General features: G+C 35.5%; 1 protein-coding gene across 2 annotated transcripts in view; it reads right to left on the bottom strand.

Annotated features, from left to right (window-relative positions):
• PSME4 (proteasome activator subunit 4) overlaps positions 1-27,164 on the bottom strand; it is a 92,849-nt gene that overhangs the window by 44,275 nt on the left and 21,410 nt on the right. Inside the window, exons 3-17 of one of the 2 annotated variants that reach the window (XM_061155443.1) lie at positions 26,188-26,304; positions 16,207-16,251; positions 14,293-14,442; positions 12,947-13,010; positions 12,752-12,862; positions 12,148-12,222; positions 9,929-10,051; positions 7,402-7,494; positions 6,395-6,660; positions 3,711-3,897; positions 2,855-2,944; positions 2,088-2,152; positions 1,651-1,801; positions 415-513; positions 121-190 (exon numbers count right to left, since the gene is read on the bottom strand). In XM_061155443.1, coding sequence (XP_061011426.1) covers positions 121-190; positions 415-513; positions 1,651-1,801; positions 2,088-2,152; positions 2,855-2,944; positions 3,711-3,897; positions 6,395-6,660; positions 7,402-7,494; positions 9,929-10,051; positions 12,148-12,222; positions 12,752-12,862; positions 12,947-13,010; positions 14,293-14,442; positions 16,207-16,251; positions 26,188-26,304 — 1,706 coding nt within the window. The remainder of the gene's footprint in view (positions 1-120; positions 191-414; positions 514-1,650; positions 1,802-2,087; positions 2,153-2,854; positions 2,945-3,710; positions 3,898-6,394; positions 6,661-7,401; positions 7,495-9,928; positions 10,052-12,147; positions 12,223-12,751; positions 12,863-12,946; positions 13,011-14,292; positions 14,443-16,206; positions 16,252-26,187; positions 26,305-27,164) is intronic. The other variant, XM_061155444.1, reaches the window with a different exon arrangement.

The raw sequence follows: 27,164 nt of genomic DNA, 5'->3' as shown, positions 1-27,164 counted from the left end.
ACCCCAAACTGCAAAATTCAAACACCACACAGCTTAAAAAATCTGTTTTCATCAGTAGAGTTGTAGAAATCAAGAAAAACTTACAAAATCATAAATATAGATAATAACCTTAAGACTTACTCATTGTAAGCTGAGTTATAACACTGCAGCAGTGGGGAACAAATAGCTTCAAAGATTCCTCTGGGCAGCACTGAAAACATATTTGTTTGTATAAGTAAGTTTTTTTGAGAGGCACAAATATTTAACAGTCACAAGCACACACTAGCACTATTTTCAGAGGCAAATAAGGGCTGTAAGCAGCTATGAAAGAAATATGTGTATTTTAAGAATGACAAGCATGTCTAAAATAATTAACCACATGAAACTGTTGGCGATCGATTCATTACTTCATCGGTCCAAAAATCCCCAACTCACCTTGACTGCAGCACGGCACATGTCTGCCACCATGCGTCCTGCGACTCTTGTTTCAAATATATGTGAAATAGAAAAATTAAAAACCTTCTGAAGGGCCACCTATTAAAAGATAACGTAAAAATGAAAATGTCTAACTAGCATTTTTTAAAAAATGAAACATCTTTTTAAACACAAAAGAAAATGTGACTCAGATTATACTAAAAAAATAATCAAGTAGGAAAAATTTAACCACCTGAATATATAAAAATTAGTTTAATAATATTACATTCAGGCCTATGAACAGCCTTTGCACAAGACCCTATTGTGACCAAAACATTTGAGGCACAAGATTTTATTTGCTATAGAAATGCTGAACACAAAACTAAAGCTGCTGGAAGCAAACGCAACTTAATTATCTTGCTGGTCAATTTAAAACAGAGGGAATCTTGAGGAGTATCTAATATTTACAGTTTGTTATTCGGACAACTACAAACTATTTCTCTCTCCTCTAAATGATGTGAAGCATCTACTTAATTTTACAATTAGATAATTTTAATTACTGAATGAAGGAATTAGCTCTAGACATGGATTGACAAGGCTGAAAATTATAAACAACTCCTTTCAGAAGATTCTGGTTAAATAAGAGATTTATGTTAACTTCTTTATACTAACATAATCTTAGCAAATATCTCATGCAGCTGTAAGGCAGTTTAGCTTTTAACAAGGATAAACACTGCACAGTGATAATCTCAGATGGAGAAAGAAGAAACAGAAACGGAAACTAGGTAAAGGAATATGAAGTTCCTTCACAGTCAACTCTTCTTATGTGTAGTAGTTATGCTCTACAAAATTGCTGCGAGCACTGAATTAGCAAATACTGAACCACAGTTCTTAGGGGAAATACAGGATTAAGTTCCCATAAGCCTCTCATTACATTTTCATCAACTGATGGATACATAATTTTATGTTTCTGTTTGAAGAATCTTTTTTAACATATATTTATTATTATTTTGGCCATACCACACAGCATGTGGGATCTTAGTTGCCCACTGGGGACTGAACCCATGCCCCATGCAGTGGAAGCATGGAGTTGTAACTACTGGACTGCGAGGGAATTCCTCATCTGTTTCAAATTTTAATATGGAAAGAAAGGAGAAGCTGGTATGATATGCACATGAGTAACCTGAAGTTCAATTTTTAAAACATCAAATAAAACTACAAGTTGGAATTTAGCTCTTTGCAGCAATGCACTCTTACCATAAATATTTCTTTGGAACATTGTGTGAGGATTGTACTAAACGTAGAAGACAGACCTAATTCGACCAAACTCTCCAAGTGAGTCATTTTCTCAGTCTCTGTCTCTTCTCTTGTTTGCTCCAACGTGCTACTTTCTATGAGGCCAAAGCATCTAAATAACCCAAAGAAAATAAAATTTTAGCAACTAAAAACTGGCTTAACATTATTGGTTGATTTGATTAAATAAATCTCTATTCAAGACAATGCAAATGATAGGCATTTCATTTGAACACGGCTCACAAATCAATTGTCCCTTTGTAACCTCAGAAGAAGCACCATCCTTGCATAGTAATTAAATACAGGCTGCAATGCAGAGCGAGGCTAAATTTTGCTGAGACAGGACATTGTTATTTTTTAATATCTATCAGACATTAAATAGATCTGAGGTACTTGCTTACCTGTCCATAAACTGTAAGACGAAATCCTCAAATTCAGCTGTGGCAGAACAAAGTTCTCGCTCTACCTGTAACAGGTCAATGTGCAGAAAATTTTCAAACAGGCTTTCATTTTTTCCCCTGAACAAAACTCAACTATAGTCTACAAAATACATCTAATACTACATTATTACACTGAGCACTGTGAGAAACAGCACCAAATTCCCCTATCAATTTAGAATAATTCATCTACTTCCCAGGAACCAAAATAAGCAGTAATTAACATATTTTTTAAGGGCCAAAAAGCAAAAGTTCAGGCAGCCATATTTTAAAAATTAGTAACAGTTTTCAAACTGCTTGTGTATGTATAAAGGATTATCTCACTAGTTAGCCATCTAAATGCCAAAAGTAAGGTAATAACATACATGTCATAAAGAAAATAGTTCTGAAAAAACCAAACAGTAATGATGCCAATTTCCTCAAAAGATTTATTCCTAACATAAAATGGAAAAACAAAATGCCATCACTTTTTGCTTAACAAAGCAAAAAGCTGAAATACATCTTTTCATTTCAGTTGTTTACTGGAACAGCCTATTTCTCACCTACCCCCTTTGGTGGGTGCTTACCAGTGATGGCCTGGCCCTCCATTCATATCGTTCTAGTCATAAAACAGTAATTTTAATTTGTCAGCACCTCTGCAAAGCTGCTGTTAAACTTTCAAATATTACTATTCATAGACAGTAGGAATTAGACCTCAGTTGACCAATCTTTTTAGAAGAAAGCATCCTTACCTCTGTGAGGTCATTTCTTTCCTGCAGCACAGATGAACAATCTACTAAAGGCACCAGAGTGGAAAATGTCGCTATAAACTGGAATGTGATCTGTGGGAAGGTGCAGAAGAGCAAGCTTTAATTACACAGAGTTCTAACTCCAAAACACACACATACCATAAGCTACTGTCAAGGACCAAAAAAATTATTCTGAGGGAAATAACACAACAATCTTTCTGAAAGCTTTTTGCTTAGAACTGAACATTTTAATGTTCCTCACAATTAACTAGCTGTTAACTGAGTAATGAAGTTGTACTAAATTTATTATCATACAGTTATTTACTAGATTTAAGCACAAAGTTTTCTAACCTTTGGTCACTAAGAAGTTACTTGGCTTCCCACCAAAAATGTAATATTAACTAAGTGTAGATAGAAAATGCTAATGGAGAAGCTGGAGGCCAGGGAAGAGGGAAGATGAACAAAATGTAAGTCAGGTTTGTATATTAAGGGAATCTAGCATTTCACACCCAGTAATTTTTATCATGCTTCTTGTGACCAGTGCAAAGAGAAGTGCAAATGATCATATGTTATCATTTTTAATGGATCTGCTTACAGAGAATAGGAAATTTAAGCTCTAAAAGACTGTATGATCATAAATGCATTCAAGTTACGGGAAATGACTTAACCTAAGGAAAACCTTATATAGATCAACTAAGTGTTCATGGATCTAAACTTGGGCATCTACAGGTATAATTCTGCTACCATTAAGAAATTTTATACTTTACTGTGTTCTAAAGAATATCTGAAGAAAAAGTAACAGGGTATCCATTTACACAATTAAAACTTACATAGAAAACAGAATGACAAATACGCTCACCATGCATTTACTGAAGTCATTCGGATCCACCCCAGGCAACGCTCTCATCAACAGAGGTAGCATGTGGGTTGGACCTTCAGGAAACCACCTGCCCCCTGATACCAAACTGCGGGCTACTCCAATGACACAACTCAAAGTAGCTGTGAGCTGGTGAGGTTCTGTTAAAGTCTCTAGGGCAGTATATGTTCTGCAGTTTGAAAACAGAATTTAAAAATTTTTTCCATGACAGATAAACATATGTTACACATTAAACAGTTTACTAAATTCATAAACTGCATTTTAGATTAAAGGTTTGTCCGCTAGCAGAGTATTCTGAATGAATATTTGCTTTCAAGGTTAACAGAATCACAGAAATAAAGGAAAGGTACATGTTTCCCCAATTCCCTGACACCTCACCACATTTCCTCATACCAATTCCACAGTGTAAAGAATATTAGCTGGTAGATTTCTGCATTCTTTCAGCATCTTAATCCATTCCCATATTCCAACAGGACTGCATCTAATCTAATCGTGGTTATTAGAAATCAGCAACAACACACAGCTACTCCACTCTTCCCTTTTAAAGGAAAAAACAATCTGACTAAAACGTTCCAGTGTCTCCTATTTTACACTTTATAAAAGGACTGTGATCTAAAATTGGAAGTCAGTTCTCAGAAACATAAGAGAATATTCTTGACAGTAGAGTGAATAAAACAGGGGGAATAAGACAGATGCAATCTTTGATCACTAAGTTAGTTATTTAAGAACACTCACTCTATGGTTCAGTGATTTCATTTTTGAGACTCTCTCCTACAGGGCGAAAAATAATCTGAAACGCAGTCAGTTTAAATTCTTCTTAACAGAAAAGGTAAATAAATAATAAGGAAATTTCTAAATAACGTAGGAAAAAAGGAGGATTTCTAACTAGGATTAAAAAAATATAACCAAACCTATGTTTATTTTTAAAAGATGAATAAAACAAGCCAAAAATGCTTTAGCAGAGGATGTCTTCAGGAGATGTAAAATCAAGTGTCAATTTTTTTTTACTTTTTAAAAGACATTCACTTGGAGATTCCCTAGCAGTCCAGTGGTTAGGACTCGATGCTCTTATTGCCTTGGCAGCCCAGATTCAATCTCTGGTCAGGAAACTAAGATCCCACAAAGCACATGGTGTGGTTAAAAAAAAAAAAAAAAAAAAAAAAGTTTTCTGTTTTTCTAAAAGAGAAAAAAAAGTATCTACAAAAAATGGTAGCCTAGCCACTTCTAAACAGGACAAAATTAAAACTGAGTCTCAAAAAGTATCATTGTATTGTCAATTTTGTCAATTTAGCATCTTGGTTAAGATCACATATGATGCTGGCATTAAATTTGTCCAAAAATTAACTACTAAAGAAAAACGTGACAGATAAATCGTATTTGTATTTATAAACTTTGTTCCTTCAACTAAAAATTTATCTCGCCAGTCGTAATTCACCACCTGGAAAACAATGAAATAAGGCAAAACAAAAGGAAACACCTCAGAATTCAAAATTTTAATTCTGCAAACTACTGAAGTCGTCCCTTGAGGCAGGTCTCTCCTATCCAAAGAAAATCAAGGGACCCGCCATTGACTGACAGCTCCTGCTACCACCTGGGGCCCAAGCGGCAATGAAGAGTAAAGGCTGAAGATAAAGTAAAACTGCCTAACTTTCACACTCCATTAAGTTGGACATGCTGGAAGTTTCAGTGCCCTAAGACATGTACACAAAAAGGGGAGGTTGGAATAGTGATGTCCAACTTAAATATTTATGGCACAGAAGACAGGGGAAGATAGCACAAGCAACTCCAATTACAAATAATGGAGCCTTATTTTGGTACCCTTCGCCAAGTAAATAAATGTTACCAATTTTCCTCTCTCAACAGAGAGTCAAAAAACAGGCTGTCATCTGCATGCTGCCAGTAAGGACCTTGGACAAATCTGAGTTTTAGGAAACTCAAGCCGTTAAGATTCCCCTGGGCTCCAAAATCTAACATTCTTCTTCCGCTTTTAACAAAGCCATTTAGAGAAGAATCCTAAACCTGAAGTTCAGGCAGCAAAGAATGAATAAAAGAAAGCTTAAGCAATCTGCTCATGAACACTCAAGACCACTGAGAGTGGCTCTCTCCTGTGAAGCACACCAAGCTTGTATTATGACAGCGACAAGGTAAATGGAGAACTATTTTTGTTACTATTCCAACATAACAAGACAAAATGAATACAATGAAATTGACACAGTAGAAATAATTCACACAAGGTTATATATACAATATATGCAAACAATAAAGCTGAACAAATTTTCCTCTGACCTATCACTGACCCTAAGAAGCAGACATCCAGAATTATTGTCACTGCCATGCTCTTAACATTTAGTGACACTCACATTTTGTGAAACAAAACAGCCAGAGGTTTATTTATGAGCAAAAACTTCAGTAACTAAAATGAGCACATAAGTCAAAATATTTTATTTATTTCATGTCAATTTTCTTTTTCTGGTCAATAAATCTTTATCAAGTTAACAATCATTAGGTTAAAATATCTTGTTTCCCCTCTAGGAACAGGAATAAGTACTGAGATAGCAAAACAAGCCACAGAAAAGAAAGCCACGCAGAAGAGTAGAAGAGATAGATAACCAGAGTAACAGTGGACACAGCTGAGGCTTCAAGGAAACATGTGAAGCTACACTTACCTTTCAAGTACAGGGGGTATTACTAACTCCGGTCTCATGAGTGCAAGGTTCTGCAGAGCCTGGGCTGCTTCTAAACTACCAGTTTTGCTAAACATAGCCAAGAGGACAGGCTGAATAATGCATTGTACAAAGTCTGTAACATCTTGATCTGTAAGCTTATGGCTATCAGGCACAGGAGTTAACCAAGAAGGTTTCTTGTATCTTTCACGATGTAATCTTCTAACAACACTGTTTGGCAACCGCTGAAGCAGTTTCATTAACTTGTTCTGGGGACACAGAAGCAGAAGGTCCTAGGTAGTTTGTCCTTTTCACAGAGATACTCACAGTTCCCCTCTAATGTCCCAAGTAAAAATTTTTCAAATAACAGCTTGTCTAATAATTTTTAAATACAACCCATCTTTTTATTTTTTTAATTTTATTGAAGTATATTTGATTTATAAAGCTATTAATTTCTGCTGTACAGCTAAGTGACTCAGCTATACACATGTACTTTTTCACATTCTTTTCCTTTATGGTTTATCACAGGACATTAAATATAGTCGCCTGTGCTACACCAGGACCTTGTTGGTTAACAGTTTGTATAATCTTATTACAAAGAACCTGTATGGCCTAACTAGGTAGAATAAATACTCTTACCAATTAATCATCGATAATAATAAACACTTTCAAAATTCAGTTTTAATTTCTAGCATCACATGAGTCTTTCATTACTTGAAAAGCCATTTTAACCCAGCAATTTTAAAAAAAGCATACACACAATAAAACCGAAAAGACGATTCCATTGTTTTGTGGCATTTTGCCACGTTACTAGTATTTTTGTCACCAGTTACTAGTATTTATTTTTATATGTTCTATAAACACAGTTACTTAATGTGAACATAATCATGCTCACACAGGGAAAGCTTAGTTGAGTGACAGAAAATGTACACATTAGGCAACAGTCACATGTGACTATATCTTAAAAAAGAAAATCCAAACTGTAAGAGTAAAATATGAACATTACTCACCAGCCAGCGGCCATTATTTGAAGGATGGTAAAAAGATGTGATGCTGTTAAACAAACCAGCCAAGTGCTTTTGCACTAACTTACTTGGTCCACCCTGTTCAGATAAAAGCAGAAATATTAGTACCCACGTAATTCTGTAAAACTGAAGGGGTTAACAAGCCCAGGCCTATATACAAATCACTAACGTGGCTCACGTTCATCCTGCTGGCAAAAACCAGTTCTACCTCTGAATGAAAGTCAGAAACAATTCCCAGATGAATTTCATACAAATCAATTCAAGACAGTCTATTAAAAAGAAGGGCAACTTATTGAAATCGAATCATAAAATGGAAAAGATATTTTTCAATTCAGAGTTAACAGTATCTTTTACTGTTTACAGTTAAATAACTTTTGCCACTAATGTATTCATCTTAAAATAACCAAGTATGCCACATTAAGCATAAAAAGCATGCCTTAAATGACTGAAGAACTGAAGAATTTCTCATTGCAGGAAATAAAGATTAATATAAATACATTCACATATTTATTAGTACTTCTAAATGTTTCAAGTGATTAAACTTGTTATATTTGACCATATTTTGACCCAGAAGAAAAAGATTTTTTTTTCTTAATCTATTACCAAAACAAATACACAAACCAACCAACCAAGCAACAATATAACCAGGGTTGCAGGGGGAGGGGGATAGGAGGAAAAGGCTAGCATTCACATTACCAAGTTGAACAACCCTGGGAATATAGGACTAAAATATAATAATAAAGGTCTTGAAACTATCTGTTTCACGATGATCTTTTTCAAGAAACAGCACAGATTCATAATGTATGCAAATATCAAGTCACTGTGTCACATACTCAAAACTAACATAGTATTATTCATCAACTATACTTGAATTTAAAAAAGAATCAGCATAGTGCTAAAGTAGACTATCCAGTTACACCAGGAGCATGTCTTTCTGCTGAAATGAAATCCACACTCATAACTATTGAGACCATAATTCCACTGCAAAATACCAACAAAATTTTCAAACTTCTAACAGTAATTAGCATTAACTTTTAATTATATTAAATATTCATATTTAACACAAAATGAAGTTGTCAATATAAACAAGTGTGTGAGCAACAGTAACTAAAATGAGCCTGATACCAATCACTATCTAATCCTGTGGCCCCTAAAGCCCAAGTTCCAACTCACGACTTAAATAAGATAGTAAATATCCAAACGTTTTTGCTTTTATTGAATATCAGAAAGAAAATGGGATTTCCCCTCTGTTTAATATTAAAATAACAACCAAAAAAGAAAAGCTTGAAAGTTTCTTTTCTTTTAATCTTACAATGAAATTTACTATCTAAACTTCTGGGTTTCCCTGGTGGCTCAGTGGTAAAGAATCTGCCTGCCAATGCAGAAAATACAGGTTCGATCCCAGATCTGGGGAGACCCCATATGATCTGGAGCAATTAAGCCCATGTGCCACAATTCTTTAGCCTGTGCTCTAAAGTCCGGGAGCCACAACTACTGAAGCCCAAAGTGCCCTAAAATCTATGCCCCGCAACAAGAGAAGCCACCAAGTGAGAAGCCCGTGCACTGTAGCTGGAGAGTAGCCCCCACAGCTATGAAGACCCAGCACAGGCAAAAATAAATATTAAATAATTTAAGAGCTAAACTTCGCAACCATTCTGTCTTTTCAACAAAAACAGCCAACTAAGCAGTGTAACCAGGGAGAAAATAGCAAACACAGAACAATATCAAATATCACATGCAGAATAATTCAAAAAGGAGATAACTGCAGAAGCAATATGAATGAAAACTTAAGAGAATTATGGTATAAAAGTTGTTCTAATACTCTTATTTGAAAGATGACATCAAAATCCAAATATGTAGACTGTAGTTTTATTTCTCTTCAATGATGTCGGAAAAATAATCCTTTATGCTTCTCTCCCTTCACTAAGATTACTTTGTCAACAAGCTTTGTGTTCAGTGTAATGTTTTATGTGAACACTGACAATAAATGCATTAATACTGAGCATATGCCCAACTCTGCTTTCAAATCTCACCTTTATCAATTTGACTTGGGAAAGTTCTTTTACCCATGACTCTGGTTCTCAGTCTGTAAAACTATTACAGACATTCTGAATCTCTTGAAACTCTAACTGTCCCCCTACTTAAGAGTATAACTGACCTCCAACACTGTTAGTTCCAGTACATAACATAGTGATTTGATATTTCTATACATTACAAAACGATCATTATAATCAAAACTCTGAACTTCTGACCCTTACTTTAAAGGTCCATTATTTAACGAGATTTATAAATGGTACGTTATGACTACATTCTGAGTCTGAGAAACACAAGTTTACTGCATCAGAAAATATCCAAGAATCAAATGACCAACTAAGTCACTAATTTAGACTTATGCGGTTATGCAGAATTTCTGTACAGTTAACCCAAAATTTTTTTTATTTAATTTATTTATTTTTTTGGTTAACCCAAAATGTATAGGAACTATATAAAACAAACATAATGTACTACAAACCATCATGGCAGTGATCCATATTACAGCATGTCCTATGTCATAAGCATTTGTTAAAAATCTTGGAACTAACACTTGACTGCTTCCCACTGGGAGGTTCAAACTTCTCAGAATTCTTGTAAATACCTTTAAAAAGAAAAAAGAATTAAGGATAACCATTGACAGATATAGAAAAAGGAGTACATCAAGGCTGTATATTGTCACCCTGCTTATTTAACTTATATGCAGAGTACATCATGAGATATGCTGGGCTGGAAGAAGCACAAGCTGGAATCAAGATTGCCAGGAGAAATATCAATAACCTCAGATATGCAGATGACACCACCCTTATGGCAGAAAGTGAAGAGGAACTAAAAAGTCTCTTGATGAAAGTGAAAGAGGAGAGTGAAAAAGTTGGCTTAAAACTCAACATTCAGAAAACTAAGATCATGGCATCTGGTCCCATCACCTCATGGGAAATAGATGGGGAGACAGTGTAAACAGCATCAAGACTATTTTTTTGGGCTCCAAAATCACTGCGGATGGTGACTGCAGCCATGAAATTAAAAGACGCTTACTCCTTAGAAGGAAAGTTATGACCAGTCTAGATAGCATATTAAAAAGCAGAGACATTACTCTGCCAACAAAGGTCCATCTGGTCAAGGCTATGGTTTTTCCAGTGGTCATGTATGGATGTGAGAGTTGGACTGTGAAGAAAGCTGAGCGCTGAAAAATTGATGCTTTTGAACTGTGGTGCTGGAGAAGACTCTTGAGAGTCCCTTGGACTGCAGGGAGATCCAACCAGTCCATCCTAAAGGAGATCAGTCCTGGGTGTTCACTGGAAGGACTGATGCTGAAGCTGAAACTCCAGTACTTTGGCCATCTCATGCGAACAGTTGACTCACTGGAAAAGACCCTGATGCTGGGAGGGATTGGGGGCAGGAAGAGAAGGGGACGACAGAGGATGAGATGGCTGGATGGCATCACCGACTCGATGGACATGAGTTTGGGTAAACTCCGGGAGTTGGTGATGGACAGGGAGGCCTGGCGTGCTGCAGTCCCATGGGGTCACAAAGAGTTGGACACGACTGAGCGACTGAACTGAACTGATTGACAGATAGCAAGTAACTCGTTCATTAAATAACCTACGTGTTATATATTGGTGTTACGGTATATATTCTCATTTGATTGGTTTTTATGACATACTGTTTGGCAATTTGCTTTATTCCTTAGGAATTCATATAAATAACTTCATACCTTTTTAAAATGATACTCTAAGGTCATAGGCATGCAGTTATGAAGCACTCATATTCAGGTACCCCAAAACAGGCCAGTGGCACACAGTTAATCATAAAAAGGCAAACAGTAGGTAACTGTAGTTCAAGGTGAAATATTCTGGCTACTTTCTGCCTCTCTAAATGCACACAATATTATTCTTCCTATGCTTTCATTCCAAGCCAAGGATGCACAAAACAAATATTTTCTAGCTGATTTCTCTACCTCTTAAAATTTTAAGACCTGATTTCCCCCTAAGAATCTGCATTTCAATCAGTCATGTAATGTATTACTACAATTAGATTTATATTTAAAACATAATTAAATGTCAAATATGGGGGCTAAAGGTGGGAGAAATTTACTTCACCATCTTAGTTTCTACTGGCTGGCAACAGAGGAAGGCAGCACAAACAAAGGCAATCAGACCATTTGCCTTCCGCTGCTCCCCAGCCCTGCTCTAGTCAGCACGCGCATCAGAACAAATCACAGCCCGACCACAGTCCTCCTGAAGCTCCACAGGTGATTCTCCTGCATGGTAAACAAAACCCAAGATGCAACACACCTAGAGACATTTTCCAGCTTTATTTACTCTAGGAAAGTATACAATGTGACTTTAAAAGTGGGGAATACCCTAGAAGAACTAACAATACAGTACAAAAAATTCACTGGAAGGGATCAGTGTATGACACCTTGAATAATATTCTTAGTACTTTATAAATTACTCACTCTGAAACTTAAAGAGTTCATGCCCTGCATTGGTAAGACAAAAAAAATCAAACATTTATGATAGCTTGATATTATCCAATTACTTTCTGAAAATAAATGACCCATCCTTATAAATTACTTATGTCTTTACTAACAGTCAAAAAATACTTTCTGTGGTGCTAGAAATCAGCAACCACACACACTTCTTAAAGATATAAAGATGATGTCAGTGCTACCGTGTTTGTTCAAATGTTCTTAATTACCTTTGGTACATATGGATCCCAATCTATGTATCCTATATTATCTGTAGCCAATCGAGCAAAGAGATTTACAAGTTGCTGAAAGTAAACAAAAAAGAAAGACAGTTAAGTAAATACATTTGTTGTTTTTAGGGGTCACAGTCACACCCTTTATCCATTTGTTCTTTTCAGAACAATCATTATTGACACAACTGAATTTAATATTTATACCTCAGTCTTTTCAAATCTCCAAATGTAGGTCCTGATTCTCGTCACCCATATAAAATCAAATGCAGTTGAAATGCTTATTTTTAAAAAAGGAGATGATCTGTTTGCATCCACAGTGCAAACAGATAAAGAAATTTTTAATCAAATACATGCAGAAAACACCCACCAGGGGTCCAGCACCACACAAACTGGGGGTACAACAGGGCCTTCCTCTTCATGTATTTCACAGTACATGCATACACTTCCAGAGAGTGATAAAACCAAAATAAAGAAATGTCTAGTTCTCTTAGAATACAGCAAATACAATTTTAAAAAACTGATTACAACATCGCTAACAGCCAATTTTAAGGAAATGAGAAGGGGACAACAAAGGAGGAGATGGTTGGACGGCATCACCAACTTGATGGACATGAAATGAGCAAGCTCCAGGAGTTGGTGATGGACAGAGAGGCCTGGCATGCTGCAGTCCATGGGGGCGCAGAGTCAGACACGGCGGAGCAACTAAACTGAACTGAAGGAACCGAAGTTACTTATCAAATGATCTGATAGTGACTTCCAAACTAAAATGCATACAGGAAAAAAATGAGATACTCACCCCCTCCCACTGTGGGAGATTTTGCACTGAAACCCAAAGGCCAATTAATTCATCAAACCAAAGTCTGAAGAAGAAAAATGTTATGAATAGCAAGTGATTTACAGAAAGTGGTTTAAAGCCAGATATCCTTTGTATTTTTTTTAATCTACTATTCTTACTGATAACTACCACGACCTAGAAAAAATAACACTGAAAGTTACAAATTTAATGGAACAAAAGATTACTTTCATCTGAATATTCCCTTTTCAATTTATTTAAGCTAAAAGGAATAACCTCATCAAATTTCTACTTCATTGCTAAATAACTGTCTATCCCTATCTAGAAGCTTCTTCCTTTCCATGCCCTTCTCCTTGAATGCTTTCCTTTTACTACCTGTTCCTGCAACTCTCCCTTACTCTCTTCACTTTAATAGGCCAATTAGTAATTACACCATTAACTAGCACTACAGTAATAGTTTCATAAAAGAAATGAGCCACAAGTGTTAGGAGCAATTAAAGTGGCAGAAAATATCTCAAAGTAAAGAAAGTGAAGAGAATACAGGGGCAAAAACACACTTGAATATTAACCAATTTTCACAAATGTCAAAGAAATTAAGTTTTTAGAAGTTTGTAATTAAAACCAAAATTTTATAAATATATAGCCAGATACAAAATTTCTGACAGAAATTTGACAGATATAAAAGATGTGACATCTCACTATGGAAAACATGCTGGGAGAGGTGGAGGGAGGGCTAAGCATAATAATCCTCCCACCCATAATACAGTGATATGTACTATTATCATTCTAGTTCTTTTCCACACCTGTTACTTTTTTCATAAAAGTACAATCTAAGTATTTTTCATTCTAGGGTTTATTATATACCTGCAGTTATGAGAGAGAGAGACTCAAGAAAATCTATACTACATGATGAGGGTTAAAATCGAGGTTTAGAAAAACATTTTTCCCTTCCCTAAACTCTATGCAATGTAACATTTCCATCACTGCCTATTTATTGAAATTTTCAGTTCCTTTTTGCAGTTATCATTCTTTCTCTCTCAGTATCTTTTCAAAGCCCACATCTTAAGTGGCTTGATATATAAGTGCCTTATTTTCTCTTTATCTGCAAAACGATATTTAACTATTTTAGCTTTCACATGCACTTCAAGTTTAAGAAACATAATGCTTGAGTTGGTAATTTCTTTTTTACTTATTACTGTACTAGTCTGCCTACATACATACATACATATATGTATATGTGTATTTGTGCACATATACATATATGCATTCCCTACTATATTCTAGAATCTATCAATACACACACAAACACACACACACACACACATACACACATACATATATATACTTACTTAAAACCTTTATGATGAAGTTCTGGAGGAAGGGAGGTAGGAAGAAATATTTCAAAATAAGTGATGGCCTTTTGCATTGTTACATCAAAAGGACACATTAAAGGCCGCCATTCTTCTAGCATCTCAGCTGTGGCATCTGCTGGAAAATACCTAATAAAAAAGAAAGTTTCCATGTATCTGATCATTGACTAAAAGCTCTACATCATTATATGACTGACAAAAAGGGGGAGAAGGGGAATGTACTCATAAGATAATATCACACACTACCAATGTCAAGTTAGCTGGCAAGAAACACACATTTTTCCAATTCTAAAATAAACAGCCTGTCACATTTAGGTTAGATAAGGTAAATTTTCTTGTCTTTGGACCTAGAAAAATGCTATAAAGCTGATAAATCTCAGATAAAATACAAAGTCATTCAAATCACCTAAACATGTCATTCAAAACACCTAAAACATGATTGCTGTTATTTTTTTCTTCCTGTGTGCTGTATAATAGCAATAGAAAAAAAGAAGAAAAAAAAAAAAATCCTGTCACAGGGAACCCAGTCTATATAAGAAATAGATAATCAGCAAAGTGAGAAAGAGAATCAGCCCAGGAACTTCTCGGCACCTTAGGAACAAACAAACCACTTACCCTCACTAGACTCTGAGTTCTGCTGTGTACAAGAAACTACTGAGCTAGATGATCTGGTCCTACAGGCTTTAGCACTCTAAAACTCTAAGATATGGGCAGGAGCATCCCTGGGGCACAGAAGATTCAGAAAAATAAAAGCGGAAGTGTATAGACAAACACAAAATGAAGACAAGCGGATAATGAGGACCCATTATCCATTTGGGTATGGAATGGATACCCAAATGGGGAGGCAACTGGGGTTTAAAATAATGACAAGCGTATTAAAATTTCTGATGTGAATATGGGTGAAAAAAAGGAAACCCTTTCAAATACACTTGGGAGGTTTGGCCTATACCTTAATCTTATTATAACTTTATATCTCTGTGTTACTAGAATCACACTTCATTGCCTATCTTCAAAGATCTTACACACTGAATACTCTTCCTAGTTTTTCATAGTCAACTGTCAGCCAAATAACTCAGAATAAAAGCTTGGCATTCTACAAATTATCTAAGAACCTAAAAACCAGTAAATACCTCAGTGATGATCAAAGTTCACAAAATGACAATGCTCACTAGTAGCTTATCGAATAACTTAGGTTAGTTCTTAAGCTTCTTAAAAAGGAGACATTCTAGACCTTAAAAATACATTTGTCCAAGACTGAGTAGTATAGTAGGTCAGCAACAATATCTGATCTATAAACTAATTTCAACTCTTATAATAAGCACATGATAAATATACAAATTTTCATTCAAAAGAATTCACTGCATTCATAGCAGAAGTATGTCTTAGAACGGCCTGATAAATAACAATGAAAAAATAGTTCAAGACCATACATCTAGACTTTAACTAAACTAAATTCTATCCACATTTATCTTTAAACATCAGAATATGGGATATTCAAAGTCAAACATTCTACTAAAATGGGGGGGGGGGGAAACATATGGGCCATCTTCTTATTATTCATTTTTATATAATACCTACAAGGCTCATTTTGGAAAATAATTTTGACTTGAGTAACAATACTCTAGGGATATCTTTCAAATGAAGCCAGTTATACACACATTATTGCATTCTTACTTTCTAATGGGTGACTGACACCCACACCACTTAAACATTTCTAAATTTATAAATGAAATCTGAAAAGTTCAGTTCAAGAGTTGGAAATAATATTGCGCTCAGTGACTAACATCACAACGTCAGACACTATTTATATCTTTAATTTCCTTTTCAAGGCATACTAAAGAGGACAAGTCCACAGAAACAATAAGAGGATTTATAAATTGAGAAGCTACTTACGGTCGGCAGCTCTTCACGAGTGTTTTGAGAACATTTTCTACAGAACTGGGGGGAAAAAGCCATTTGGTAAATTAGGTTGGTATATTTTAAGAACAGATATAATTCAATTAATAAATATTTCTAAGATACACAGTTAGATATTATCTGTGTACACACAATAACTAATCCTTCTCTTTCATACACATAAAAGTCTAATGATTACCTAAATGCTGTAATCTACTCTTTCCTTTGTCTTCATTTTGTTCATTCTATACAAGGAACAAAAGGAAAGAAAACTGGAAAGGGGGCAAATCATCTTCAATCTTTACAAAGTGGGCAGCAATGACCATACTTCTCAACACATCAAGAAGTATGTTCAGAGGCTTCAAACAAACAGCAAAGTCTAGAGTGCCTCTATCAGTAACTGCTGGAGACTAGTTTTCTGTATCCTACTCGTGAGAGTTTTACAACCCTCCAAGGCACGTTATTGCCAGGAACAATTATCAAAATAACAACAGCCACCTTTTTGACCAGCTACTTAAAAAGTTAGCTGATGAATATTAAAAGCTGTAATTTATTTTCCAACTTGTTGGTGGTTCAAGTGACTTTAGTAAAGCAAAATAAACACTGGTATATGAACTTATAATAAACACTTCTACTTTAATGAAAAGCCTAGTGTGTACTGGTTTAAACACACATCACTAGAATGGAATACTTAAAATATTAACCAGGCCACAGTCAAAAGAGGTTAAATACAAATCAACAAAACAAAGAGTGATTTCAAATTGGAATTTTAAAACAAATGTGTGCCTACTTATAGTATGACATGTACAAGTAAAAATAAAACTAGTCTCTACATCTCAAGAGAAAAAATTACGGGAGAAAGAGGTAACTTTTAGGCAGTGCTTCCACCTGACACTTTTTCATTAAGCTTCTTGGAATTCTTAAGTCCAGAAGTCTATCCAATGTCTCTGAAAGCATAAGAACTAATCTTAAATTCTTAAGGAAATTCTAAGGAATAACACAAACCAAACTCAGCACAAATAATCAATGTAGTATATAACCAAGAAAGAAAACTATTAACTTCATTACTTGAAGCAGTAAGAATCCTCTTTAATTTCAGAAGTATTTAGAACAAAACTAACTCTGGGCTACTAACTCATGGGCTACAACTCATGAGGTAATTCTAAAATAAAGAAGATGATCACATGGCTAGAGAGCCGTCATGGAGCATTTTCTGATTATCAAAGAGAGATATTAACTTCTCTCACAAAAAAAGCTCACCAATTCAGAAACGGAGTTTAACTGAGGGAACATCTAAGCTTGCCTAGTTGTTGTTGTTTTTTTTTTTTTAAGGTGGCGGGGGCGGGGCGGGTAAACTTCTCTCCAACTACATTTACAACTCCCTGAAGACCACAACTATGATTTTTACTCCTGGGCATTTCTGAAGGGCTTATAACAAGGTTGTGTTTCTTTACATATATATATATATATATATTACTAATATATTTATATATTTATTCATTTACAAAGCTCTATAAACTTTTTCTATCAGGGCAACAACAAAAAAGCATGGATCTTCTTTTAGTCTGGACTGAAGACCCCCACTGAGAAACAAATTTTAGAACTCATAGATAAGATGTGAAGGTCCACAAGGTTCCAAACAAAATAAGAGATCAATTTAAATACAGATTTTAAAAAAGGTAATTCTTTAAAAAAAAAAAATTCTAAAATTGTAAACTCATGATACAAGGAAATAAGCAGATGATCTATAATTCTACCACTTTCTAATGTCTGTTTTCACGTTAACTTTACATTTATTTTTAACTATTTCTGTGGCAGTATTTCTATTTGAGAGTACAACACAGAAAACCTGCTATGCTTACTGGTAACTTTTCTATTCTACCAGCAAACTTTCATATAATATCAAAAATGATTCTAGAAAGTCAGTCACAAAAGGCTGCATAGCTATGCTTTCTCCAGTTCCTTTCACGCTTCAGAAGAACAGGTGGTTAATTATACGACTTGATAGTTGTCACTTCACTCACTAGAGGAATGGGGTGTGTGGGAATGTGATTCAGTTCATCTAAATGAAGTCAATTTCAACCGCTTCTTATATATTAGCCTGTGCCATTGGATTTATGCTCTTTATCCAGAAAAGGGTACAATCTCTCTAACCTGTGATATCTGTATAGTGACCTTTTGTGATTCTTGTAATCTCTCAAGATGAAGGGAACAATGTTTCTGTTTAAAAATAAAATAAAAGGTTAAGGCTAGATGCTACTAGATTATATTTCACTAATTTTTAGAGGGAGTGAATAATCACTAAAGTTTTCCCAACTGTTGGAAATTTCTAATGTTAAAGTGACAACAATTCAAAACACTTTTTCTTTTTTTTAATATATCAAAGTAAAGGCATGTTAGGTTGGAAAGAAAGCCACAGTATATCATGTAATGAATGGTTCACAGCTTGGGCTCAGAGTCAGACAGATTTGAATGTGAACACTTGTCCAACTATTTACTAGGAGAGAAATATTATATAGCCTCATATCTATATAAGAGCAGTAATACCTACCTCTCATTAGGCTGTTACAAAATTAAACAAGATAATGTAAAGAAAGCAGTTACCTGGCCCAGAATTAAACACAATAAATGTTAACTATAATTATTTCATATTTAGTCAAAATAAATTATATTTTCAATCTCCTTAAGAACTAAAATTTTATACTAATTTTGCTTTTACACTTGTTTTACTGCCTCTGAGTAGCTATTAATTTATATTTAGGAAATGGCATCAAAATAGGAAAGTCCTCCCCCAACTGCCACCCTATTTATCAGGGCAGAAAGTAAGTTCCTGTCCCAATTCTTGAGTTCTTGCCCCAGTTTCAACAAATGATTCTGTGTGAATTTTCCTCTTTGGGAAGCAAGTTCCTTATGAGTCCTTATGTTAATAAAGTAAATGCCAAATATGTAGCAGAGAAGCCTGAGGAAAGCCAAAAGCCTTGGCCTCCAGTTACTGAGATAGTGGACTTATATAAACCTGGAGGTTTATGCTTCCTACCTCTTTTTCAGGACAATGTTCATGTCTAAATCAAAGAAATGTACAGCAAATGATACAGTCAAGATGAGAACAGTATGGACTGCCCATGGCCAGAGGAACATTCAGCTTCACTTCACAATTCTTAAGCTAAAAATTAGCTTCAGAGTAATCAGACCGGCTTTTCTATAAATGAACTAGGAAACTGTAACCCTGATATATTCTACATACCTCTCCTTCAACCTCCCTCTAACTTAATACATCCAATGTTTCCTGTTTTTCCTAAATCAAACAAATCTACCATCAGTTAGTCAAACACTATCCATCTCAAAGCTGATCTTTTAAAATCTAACACTGCTTATCAGCAAGCAGTCATTTATCACAGCCACTTCACACAAAACTTTGTTGTTCAGTTGCCAAGTCATATCCGACTCTTTGTGACCCCATGACTGCAGCACGCCAGGCCTCCCTGTTCATCACCGTCTCTCAGAGTTTGCCTAAGTTTATGTCCATTGAATCGGTGAAGTCATCCAACCATATCATCTGTCGCCCTCTTCTTTCCTTACTGTGTTGCCTACATTTGTAACTTGTAATACGCTACTCCAATTAAGTGCATGGAACACTGTTTCATGACATAAAACCATGACCCAAAGATTCAAATGCTTCTTTTATGAAGTAAACAATAAGCAGCTCTTAAGTTGCTAGTACTAAGTTCACAGCTACCTAGATCTTTCCCAATTTTAATTTTTCTACTGAATAATAATAAACAAAACCCATACAAATTGCTTCTCCAGTAGAAAGTAAAACAGATGAGAGTAAAAAGGGTATTTTTGCCCCTGAGGCAAAAAGAAAGGAGGACAAACAGAGAAAAGAAGCAAAGGACAAGGAGGAGGATGGGACAAAGAAGACCAAGGGAAACGAGAAGCAAGTTTATAATCCTTGCTCCAAACAATGGAACCAGCTTCTAAAATCATGTTGAAATGCATGGCATTCTAAGCAGTGGTTTCAGTAAAGACAAATACATAAGGCACAGGAGTTTAAGACTTGAAAGACAAATAGTTAACAAATGAAGTAACCTTTCACTTTTGTTACTAAAATAGTATTCTAAAAATAGTTATGAACACATGCAGTCAGCTGACAGAACTGTTTCAAAATGTGTCAGAATACATCTAAGACAAAAGTACTCAAAACAAAATACTAATTCCAAATGCATGCCATATTAAAGGGTTCTTTACGAAATTTTCTGAAATAAAATGTTTATAAAAAGTCACACTTCTATCCCTTGGTTATGAACACTTGCTATTCTACTGTATTATTGATAAATAGAATCTTAAGTGGAAAGTACATTTTTAAATGTTTTCAGTGACCCCTATTTTAGAAATTCAGTGGACAGAGACTAGCTGTGAGGAACAAAAAGTACTGTTGTCTGGCTCTCCAAATAGCATCTCTAATATCTCTGCTTAAGAACCAAGACCATTAGATTCCTCTGGTATTAAAAATCAAGGCAAATGTGATGAAGAAAGCCCAAGAACCAAAGAATTCAAAAATCTTTCAAAGTTAATCGTTATAACTATATACAGTGTGACCTGAATGGAAATATGGTAATAGGTTCTCCTTTGCAGAGAAGTAAAATATGATAGTAACAGTAAAAAATTACAAGAATGAGAGACAATGAATAAAGAATTAATTAATAGTCCTGAAAAACTGTTTTAAGTATAATTTTTCTACCTTGTTTTTTTAACAGAAGGCACATTAAGTTTCAAATTTTGTCCTACAGTGCAGCCTCTCACCAAGAAAGTGCCCCCTCAAAAGCAGTTCCCAGTATTCTTTCTGATTCCTTAAAACTGGAACAGTAATCACCAGTTTTAAACAGAGGCCGCATCGACAGAGCTGCACGTCGCAGCGTGGGCTCCTTCAGTGGAAGCATACAGCCCGGTATGTAAGGACTTCAAGCCACTAGGCCAATATAGCTCATCTTCTTGGAGCATCAACTTTAGTCAAGAGATACTAGGAAAGAAATTTTTACTTATAGAAACATGACTTAATAAGCTTAATAAAAATATGAATGTTTAAGATAAAATGTAAAAATTCCAAGAAATTTCTCATACCATACCTCTCAGAAACCTCTTTGGAGAAAGGGTAGGAGGTATTAAGTGGACAGTCTGAGATGCACAGAATAGGAAGAATACTGGTTTGGAAACTAAAAGACCTACATCTTACAGAATTAAAAACAGAAAAAAAAGAAAGTGCTGGACTAGTGATAAGAAAACAGGAAGGGCTGATTAATGAGGCAGGAAACTTTAACTTGCATGGAAGCAAGAAAAGAGAAAACATTTCCTTAAGACTTTAACCACATGCAGAGAGCATTCTGGAAAAGTAAGGGATATTTTTGACTATCACAATTAGTAGGGAGGACTCATTGAAACTTTAGTGATTAAAAGCCAGGTATACCAGATATCTGGCAATTCACGGACCAGCCAAGCTCAACAAAAAATTATTGCAAGACTTTCTAATATCTCAATACATGGTCATAGAGATTAAAACTTTTTGAACATAAAAGATAACTGTTATAACATTAACTATTTTTCACAGTTTTAATAGACATCAAACCTCTAGGAATACAACTAATGTATAAATTGAAGGAAGGCTGTACTTTGTTTTGCTGAAAATTTTACCTAGGGTTATTCATGATTTCTAAAGAAAAAAATTAGAGCATAATAGCAATTCTGCTGCCACATCTGATTTGCCAAAACTAAATCCTTGAGCATACATAGATTTGCATATAAATATGTAACTAATAATGATGATTATTTTAAGTCTTAGAACCAAATATCACTGGCAATTAGTGATACACAAAAAATGAGGATGTCACAGAACTTCATTAATAATTTTGTTGTTGAACTATTTCATGTTTTTTTGGACTGTCATCCTTTTTGGGCAGGGCACAAAAAGCTATTCATGTTGTAAAAATTACACACTGACATTATTTATGCTGGCAAAAGTCAACTGCACAAATTTTATATGGTTTCATATACTAATCTGTCTTTTCCTAATTCATCCTTTGCCTCTATTTCTTTCACATGTAATAATGTTCAAAAATAATGTTTGGAAATACTAGTAACTATCCCACATAATTACATAAAGAATTACTGTGACACTATGTTATAAATAGGGGCTTCGCTGGGGGTTCAAACCGTGAAGAATGTGCCTGCAATGTGAGAGATTGGAGTTTGATCCCTGGTTTGAGAAGATCCCCTGGAGAAGGGAATGACTACCCACTCCGGTATTCCTGCCTGGAGAATTCCGTGGACAGAGGAGCTTGGTAGGCTAGTCTATGGGGTCACAAAGAGTCGGACATGACTGAGCAACTAACACTCATTTTTTCACTATGTTATAAATAAGGTCAGCTCACCTGCAAGAGTATCTTACTTCCTTTTTTCCCAGTCAGTAGTCTGAAGTTATTTCTCTCTCTCTCATCAGATGTATGACCTGTTATTTTGTATCCTAGTACTAGATTTTATTTTAATGTTCACTAAAAATACTGCTCTTACGTTTTCTTGTACTTCTGATACAGAATGTGTTTTGACCTTTTTTACTTATAAATTCAAACTTACTCATTATAAAGATGTAAAATCTGAATACTGTACTGTTTTACAGTGTAATAGCGCATGCATGTTTGAAATACAGATTGCTTCAAATAAACTTTGCTGTTGTTCAGTTACTAAGTTGTGTCTGACTCTTTGCAACCCATGGACTGTAGCACATTGGCTCCTCTGTCCTCCACTATCTCCCAGAGGTTGCTCAAATGCATGTCCATTGAGTCGGTGATGTTATTCAACCATCTCATCCTCTGCCACCTTCTTCTTTTGCCTTCAATCTTTCCCACCATCAGGGTCTTTTCCAATGAGTTGGCTCTTTGCATCAGGTAGCCAAAGTACTGGAGCTTCAGCTTCAGCATCGGACCTTCCAAAGAATATTCAGGACTGATTTCCCTTAGGATTGACTGGTTTGATCTTTGCTGTCCAAGGGATTCTCAAAGAGTCTTCTCCAGCACCACAATTCAAAAGCACCAATTTTTGACACTCAGCCTTCTTTATGTTTCAACTCTCACATCTGTACATAACTACTGGAAAAATCATACCTTTGACTAGATGGACCTTTTTCGGCAAAGTAATGTCTCTGCTTCTTAACATGCTGTCTAGGTTTGTCATAGCTTTCTTTCCAAGGAGCAAGTGTCTTTTAATCTTACAGCTGCAGTCACCATCTGCAGTGATTTTGGAGCCCAATAAGATAAAGTCTGTCATGCTTCCACTTTTTTCCCATTTAACTGAGATATCTTTTCCTTTATTTCTTTTCCCATTATTTCTTTTTTGGTTAAAACATTATTTATATTTTTGAGTGTAGAAAGGTCATATTATTTATGAATTTCACTTTGGAATAGTTATCTATAGACTACAACAGGAGTTGCTGAGTCTATCTGAGTTAAGAGTCATGGCTTTAAACCAAGTAATTATTTCAGTAAAGACACGATGTCTCTTCAAAACATCAAGAACAGTTAAGGTGAAATTAAGGAAGGTTTCCATAACAGCAGGGATAATGTGAAGTTAAGGAAATAACTTGGTAATTAGTATCAAGATGAATGGGAAGAACTACAAACAATAACTATCACTAACAGTTATAAGCTTTAACAAAATTTCCAGGAAAACCGTGGCACTGATGAAAAGGAAAGCCACAGGTATTCATGAATAACCATATGATACTTAAAAAATAGAAAAAGTGGCTGCCTCTGCAAAGTAACACCTGTCAGGACAGGAAGTATGACACTTGGTCATAAAGAAACAAGTAAAAGAACTACTGAAAAAGGAGAAATTACTGAAGGAATTGCTTTCTCTCCCACATGATTTACCAAACACTTTCAGAGGCAGTCAAAAAATCAGTCAGGAAAATTTCAGAAAGATAACTGACTTGAACACAGTTTAAAGGCTCCTAAAATCTATGAAATGGTGATTCTAATCAAAAGTTCAATGAACTCATACTTTATGGTCTAGGCAAGCCAGTCTGTGCCATGCTCCCTCCAGCAGAAATAAAACTCAAAAGTAATCCTTCATGTTAAATTTTGGATTTTCATAATAAATATTAGTAAAAACACATTTGGACATTTTACCATTTAGTTTTATGACAGGTTTTGCCATTTTTATCACTGAAATGGGTTTCTTTGTTTTAACATATGGAGTCTTCAGGAAATAAATGCCTTCTGACCATTATATTTGTGACCACTGTCCAAAAAGAGTTAGGGCCTAAGTTCACAATTACCTATATTTATTTATTTACTCTTTTCATTAAATCATTTCACTATTTACCTATGACCTGAATATCTTTTAAAGTCTGCCATTTGCCATCATTTTCTAAATAAATTCACTTAAGACTGCTGACTTAAATGAAGCCTGATTATTAAATGAACTGACCTGGGCAGGCATGTAAACATGTCTAGGACTGAGAGAAAAAAGACAGAAGTAACTGTTTAAAGATTTAATTTATAAAAGAGAGAAAGGAAAAATAATACAGGCATATAAAATGATGTTCTTCAGGAAATGAGTACATATATATAACAAACTACTCTAGATAATAAAAGGAAATTGCTATTAAAAGTTGAAGATAAGATTTCCTAAAAATAAACCTCAATTACAAATTCAAGTCAAACATGCAAAGATTAGGAAATTTAAGGAGTAGATCACAACTGGACAAATTGTTAACAGCGAAAAATGACACTGTGCAGTCAAGTCTGAAATCACTATTATTCAAAAAAGGACAGATGATCTCACTGTACTCTGTAAAGGATCCGAATAAAATATAAAACGTTCCAAAATGAGAGATCTGGAAGAGTCAGGATGTATGCACAAGAAGCCATAAACACCCAGAGATTTATAATCTTGGAATGTCTAAACATTACTAGGAAATTATATAAACCAAGGAGCGCATTTGACCATGTTCTAAGAATACTCATTCACTGAAACTGATGCTTCTTTAACTGTAAGTGTGTGCGCTCTGCGATGTGGGTCCCCCTGGAATAGGCAAAGCTCCTCTTTTTGAAGCATTCATTTTAGCTGAAGAATTAAAACACACATGGATATACTATGAAGAATGCCAAATGTGCATTACTTTTAATGACAAAATACTAGATTTCAAACAAAAATGTCTCGTTTTCTTTGGCCAGTATGCTGATGTTAATTGTTAAGAGATACAGTGGTGGGAAATTCTTAAATGCAGTTTCAGATATAAATTCAGTTCAGTTGCTCAGTCGTGTCCAACTCTTTGCAATCACATGGACTACAGCACGCCAGGCCTCTCTGTCTATCACCAACTCCCAGAGCTTATTCAAACTCAAGTCCATTGAGTCAGTGATGCCACCCAACCATTTCATCCTGTCGTCCCCTTCTCCTCCTGCCTTCAATCTTTCCCAGCATCAGGGTCTTCTCCAACGAATCAGTTCTTCACGTGACGAGGCCAAACTATTGGAGTTTCAGCTTCAGCATCAATGAATATTCAGGACTGATTTACTTTAGGATGGACTGGTTGGATCTCCTTGCAGTCCAATGGACTCTGAAGAGTCTTCTCCAACACCACGGTTCAAAAGCATCAATTCTTTGGCACTCAGCTTTCTTTATAGTCCAACTCTTACACCCATACATGACTACTGGAAAAACCACTGCTTTGACTAGATGGACCTTTGTTGGCAAAGTAATGTCTCTGCTTTTTAATATGCTGTCTAGGTTTGTCATAGCTTTTCTTCCAAGGAGCATCTTTTAATTTCAAGAGGGCAATAAATTGTTTTAGAGTCAGGTTACATAGAAATGAGCACATTAAAATGTATATTTGCTTGCTTATCTCAAGTAATCCAACATTTCTCAACTAAGATCAAGCTCCAAAAGCGCTCTCCCAAAAGTACTTTAAATGGAAATACTTACTTAGGAAACCAATTTAATCCCAGGTGTTCTGTCTTGGAATATAATATTCTTTCCACCATGTCATAAAGTGGTCGCCAAGGTAACTCCAAATCATCTCTTGAAAGAAGTTCCTTTTTCCTAATTAAAGAAAGAGTGTTCCCATTACACCCACCATACAGGGAAGGCAGTTGTTAAACGCTGCTGTCATCACAGTGGGTTTTGCCTTCCCCCATCCTCAGCTGCTCACTGGGAAAACATGACAGTAGGAAGAACACGCACAAGACTTTTGCTGCTGCTCAAACCTCAAAGGGCACCACGTAAAAAGAGGCATCACACCGCCACTACAGAGAACAGTGTGGAGATTCCTTAAAAACCTGGAAATAGAACTGCCATATGACCCAGCAATCCCACTGCTGGGCATACACACTGAGGAAAGCAGAATTGAAAGAGACACATGCACCCCAATGTTCATCGCAGCACTGTTTACAATAGCCAGGACATGGAAGCAACCTAGATATCCACTGGCAGACGAGTGGATAAGAAAGGTGTGGTACATATACACAATGGAATATTACTCAGCCATTAAAAAGAATGCATTTGAGTTAGTTCTAATGAGGTGGATGAAACTGGAGCCTATTATACAGAGTGAAGTAAGTCAGAAAGAAAAACACCAATGCAGTATATTAACGCATATATAAGGAATTTAGAAAGATGATATGGTAATGATGACCCTATATGTGAGACAGCAAAAGAGACACAGATATAAAGCACAGACTTTTGGACTCTGTGGTAGACAGCGAGGGTAGGGTGATTTGAGAGAATAGCACTGAAATGTATATTATCATATGTGAAATAGATGACCAGTCCAAGTTTGATGCATGAAACAGGGCACTCAAAGTCTGTGCACTGGGACAACCCTGAAGGGTGGGATGGGAAGGGAGAGGTGAGGGGGGTTCAGGATAGGGGACCTGAACCCTACAGGGACATGGACACCCATG

The sequence above is a fragment of the Dama dama genome, chromosome 11, assembly GCF_033118175.1.
Source record: "Dama dama isolate Ldn47 chromosome 11, ASM3311817v1, whole genome shotgun sequence".
NCBI lineage: Eukaryota > Metazoa > Chordata > Mammalia > Artiodactyla > Cervidae > Dama > Dama dama.
The sequence above is the reverse complement of the archived record's forward strand: the minus strand, read 5'-3'. Positions and strand labels throughout refer to the sequence as shown.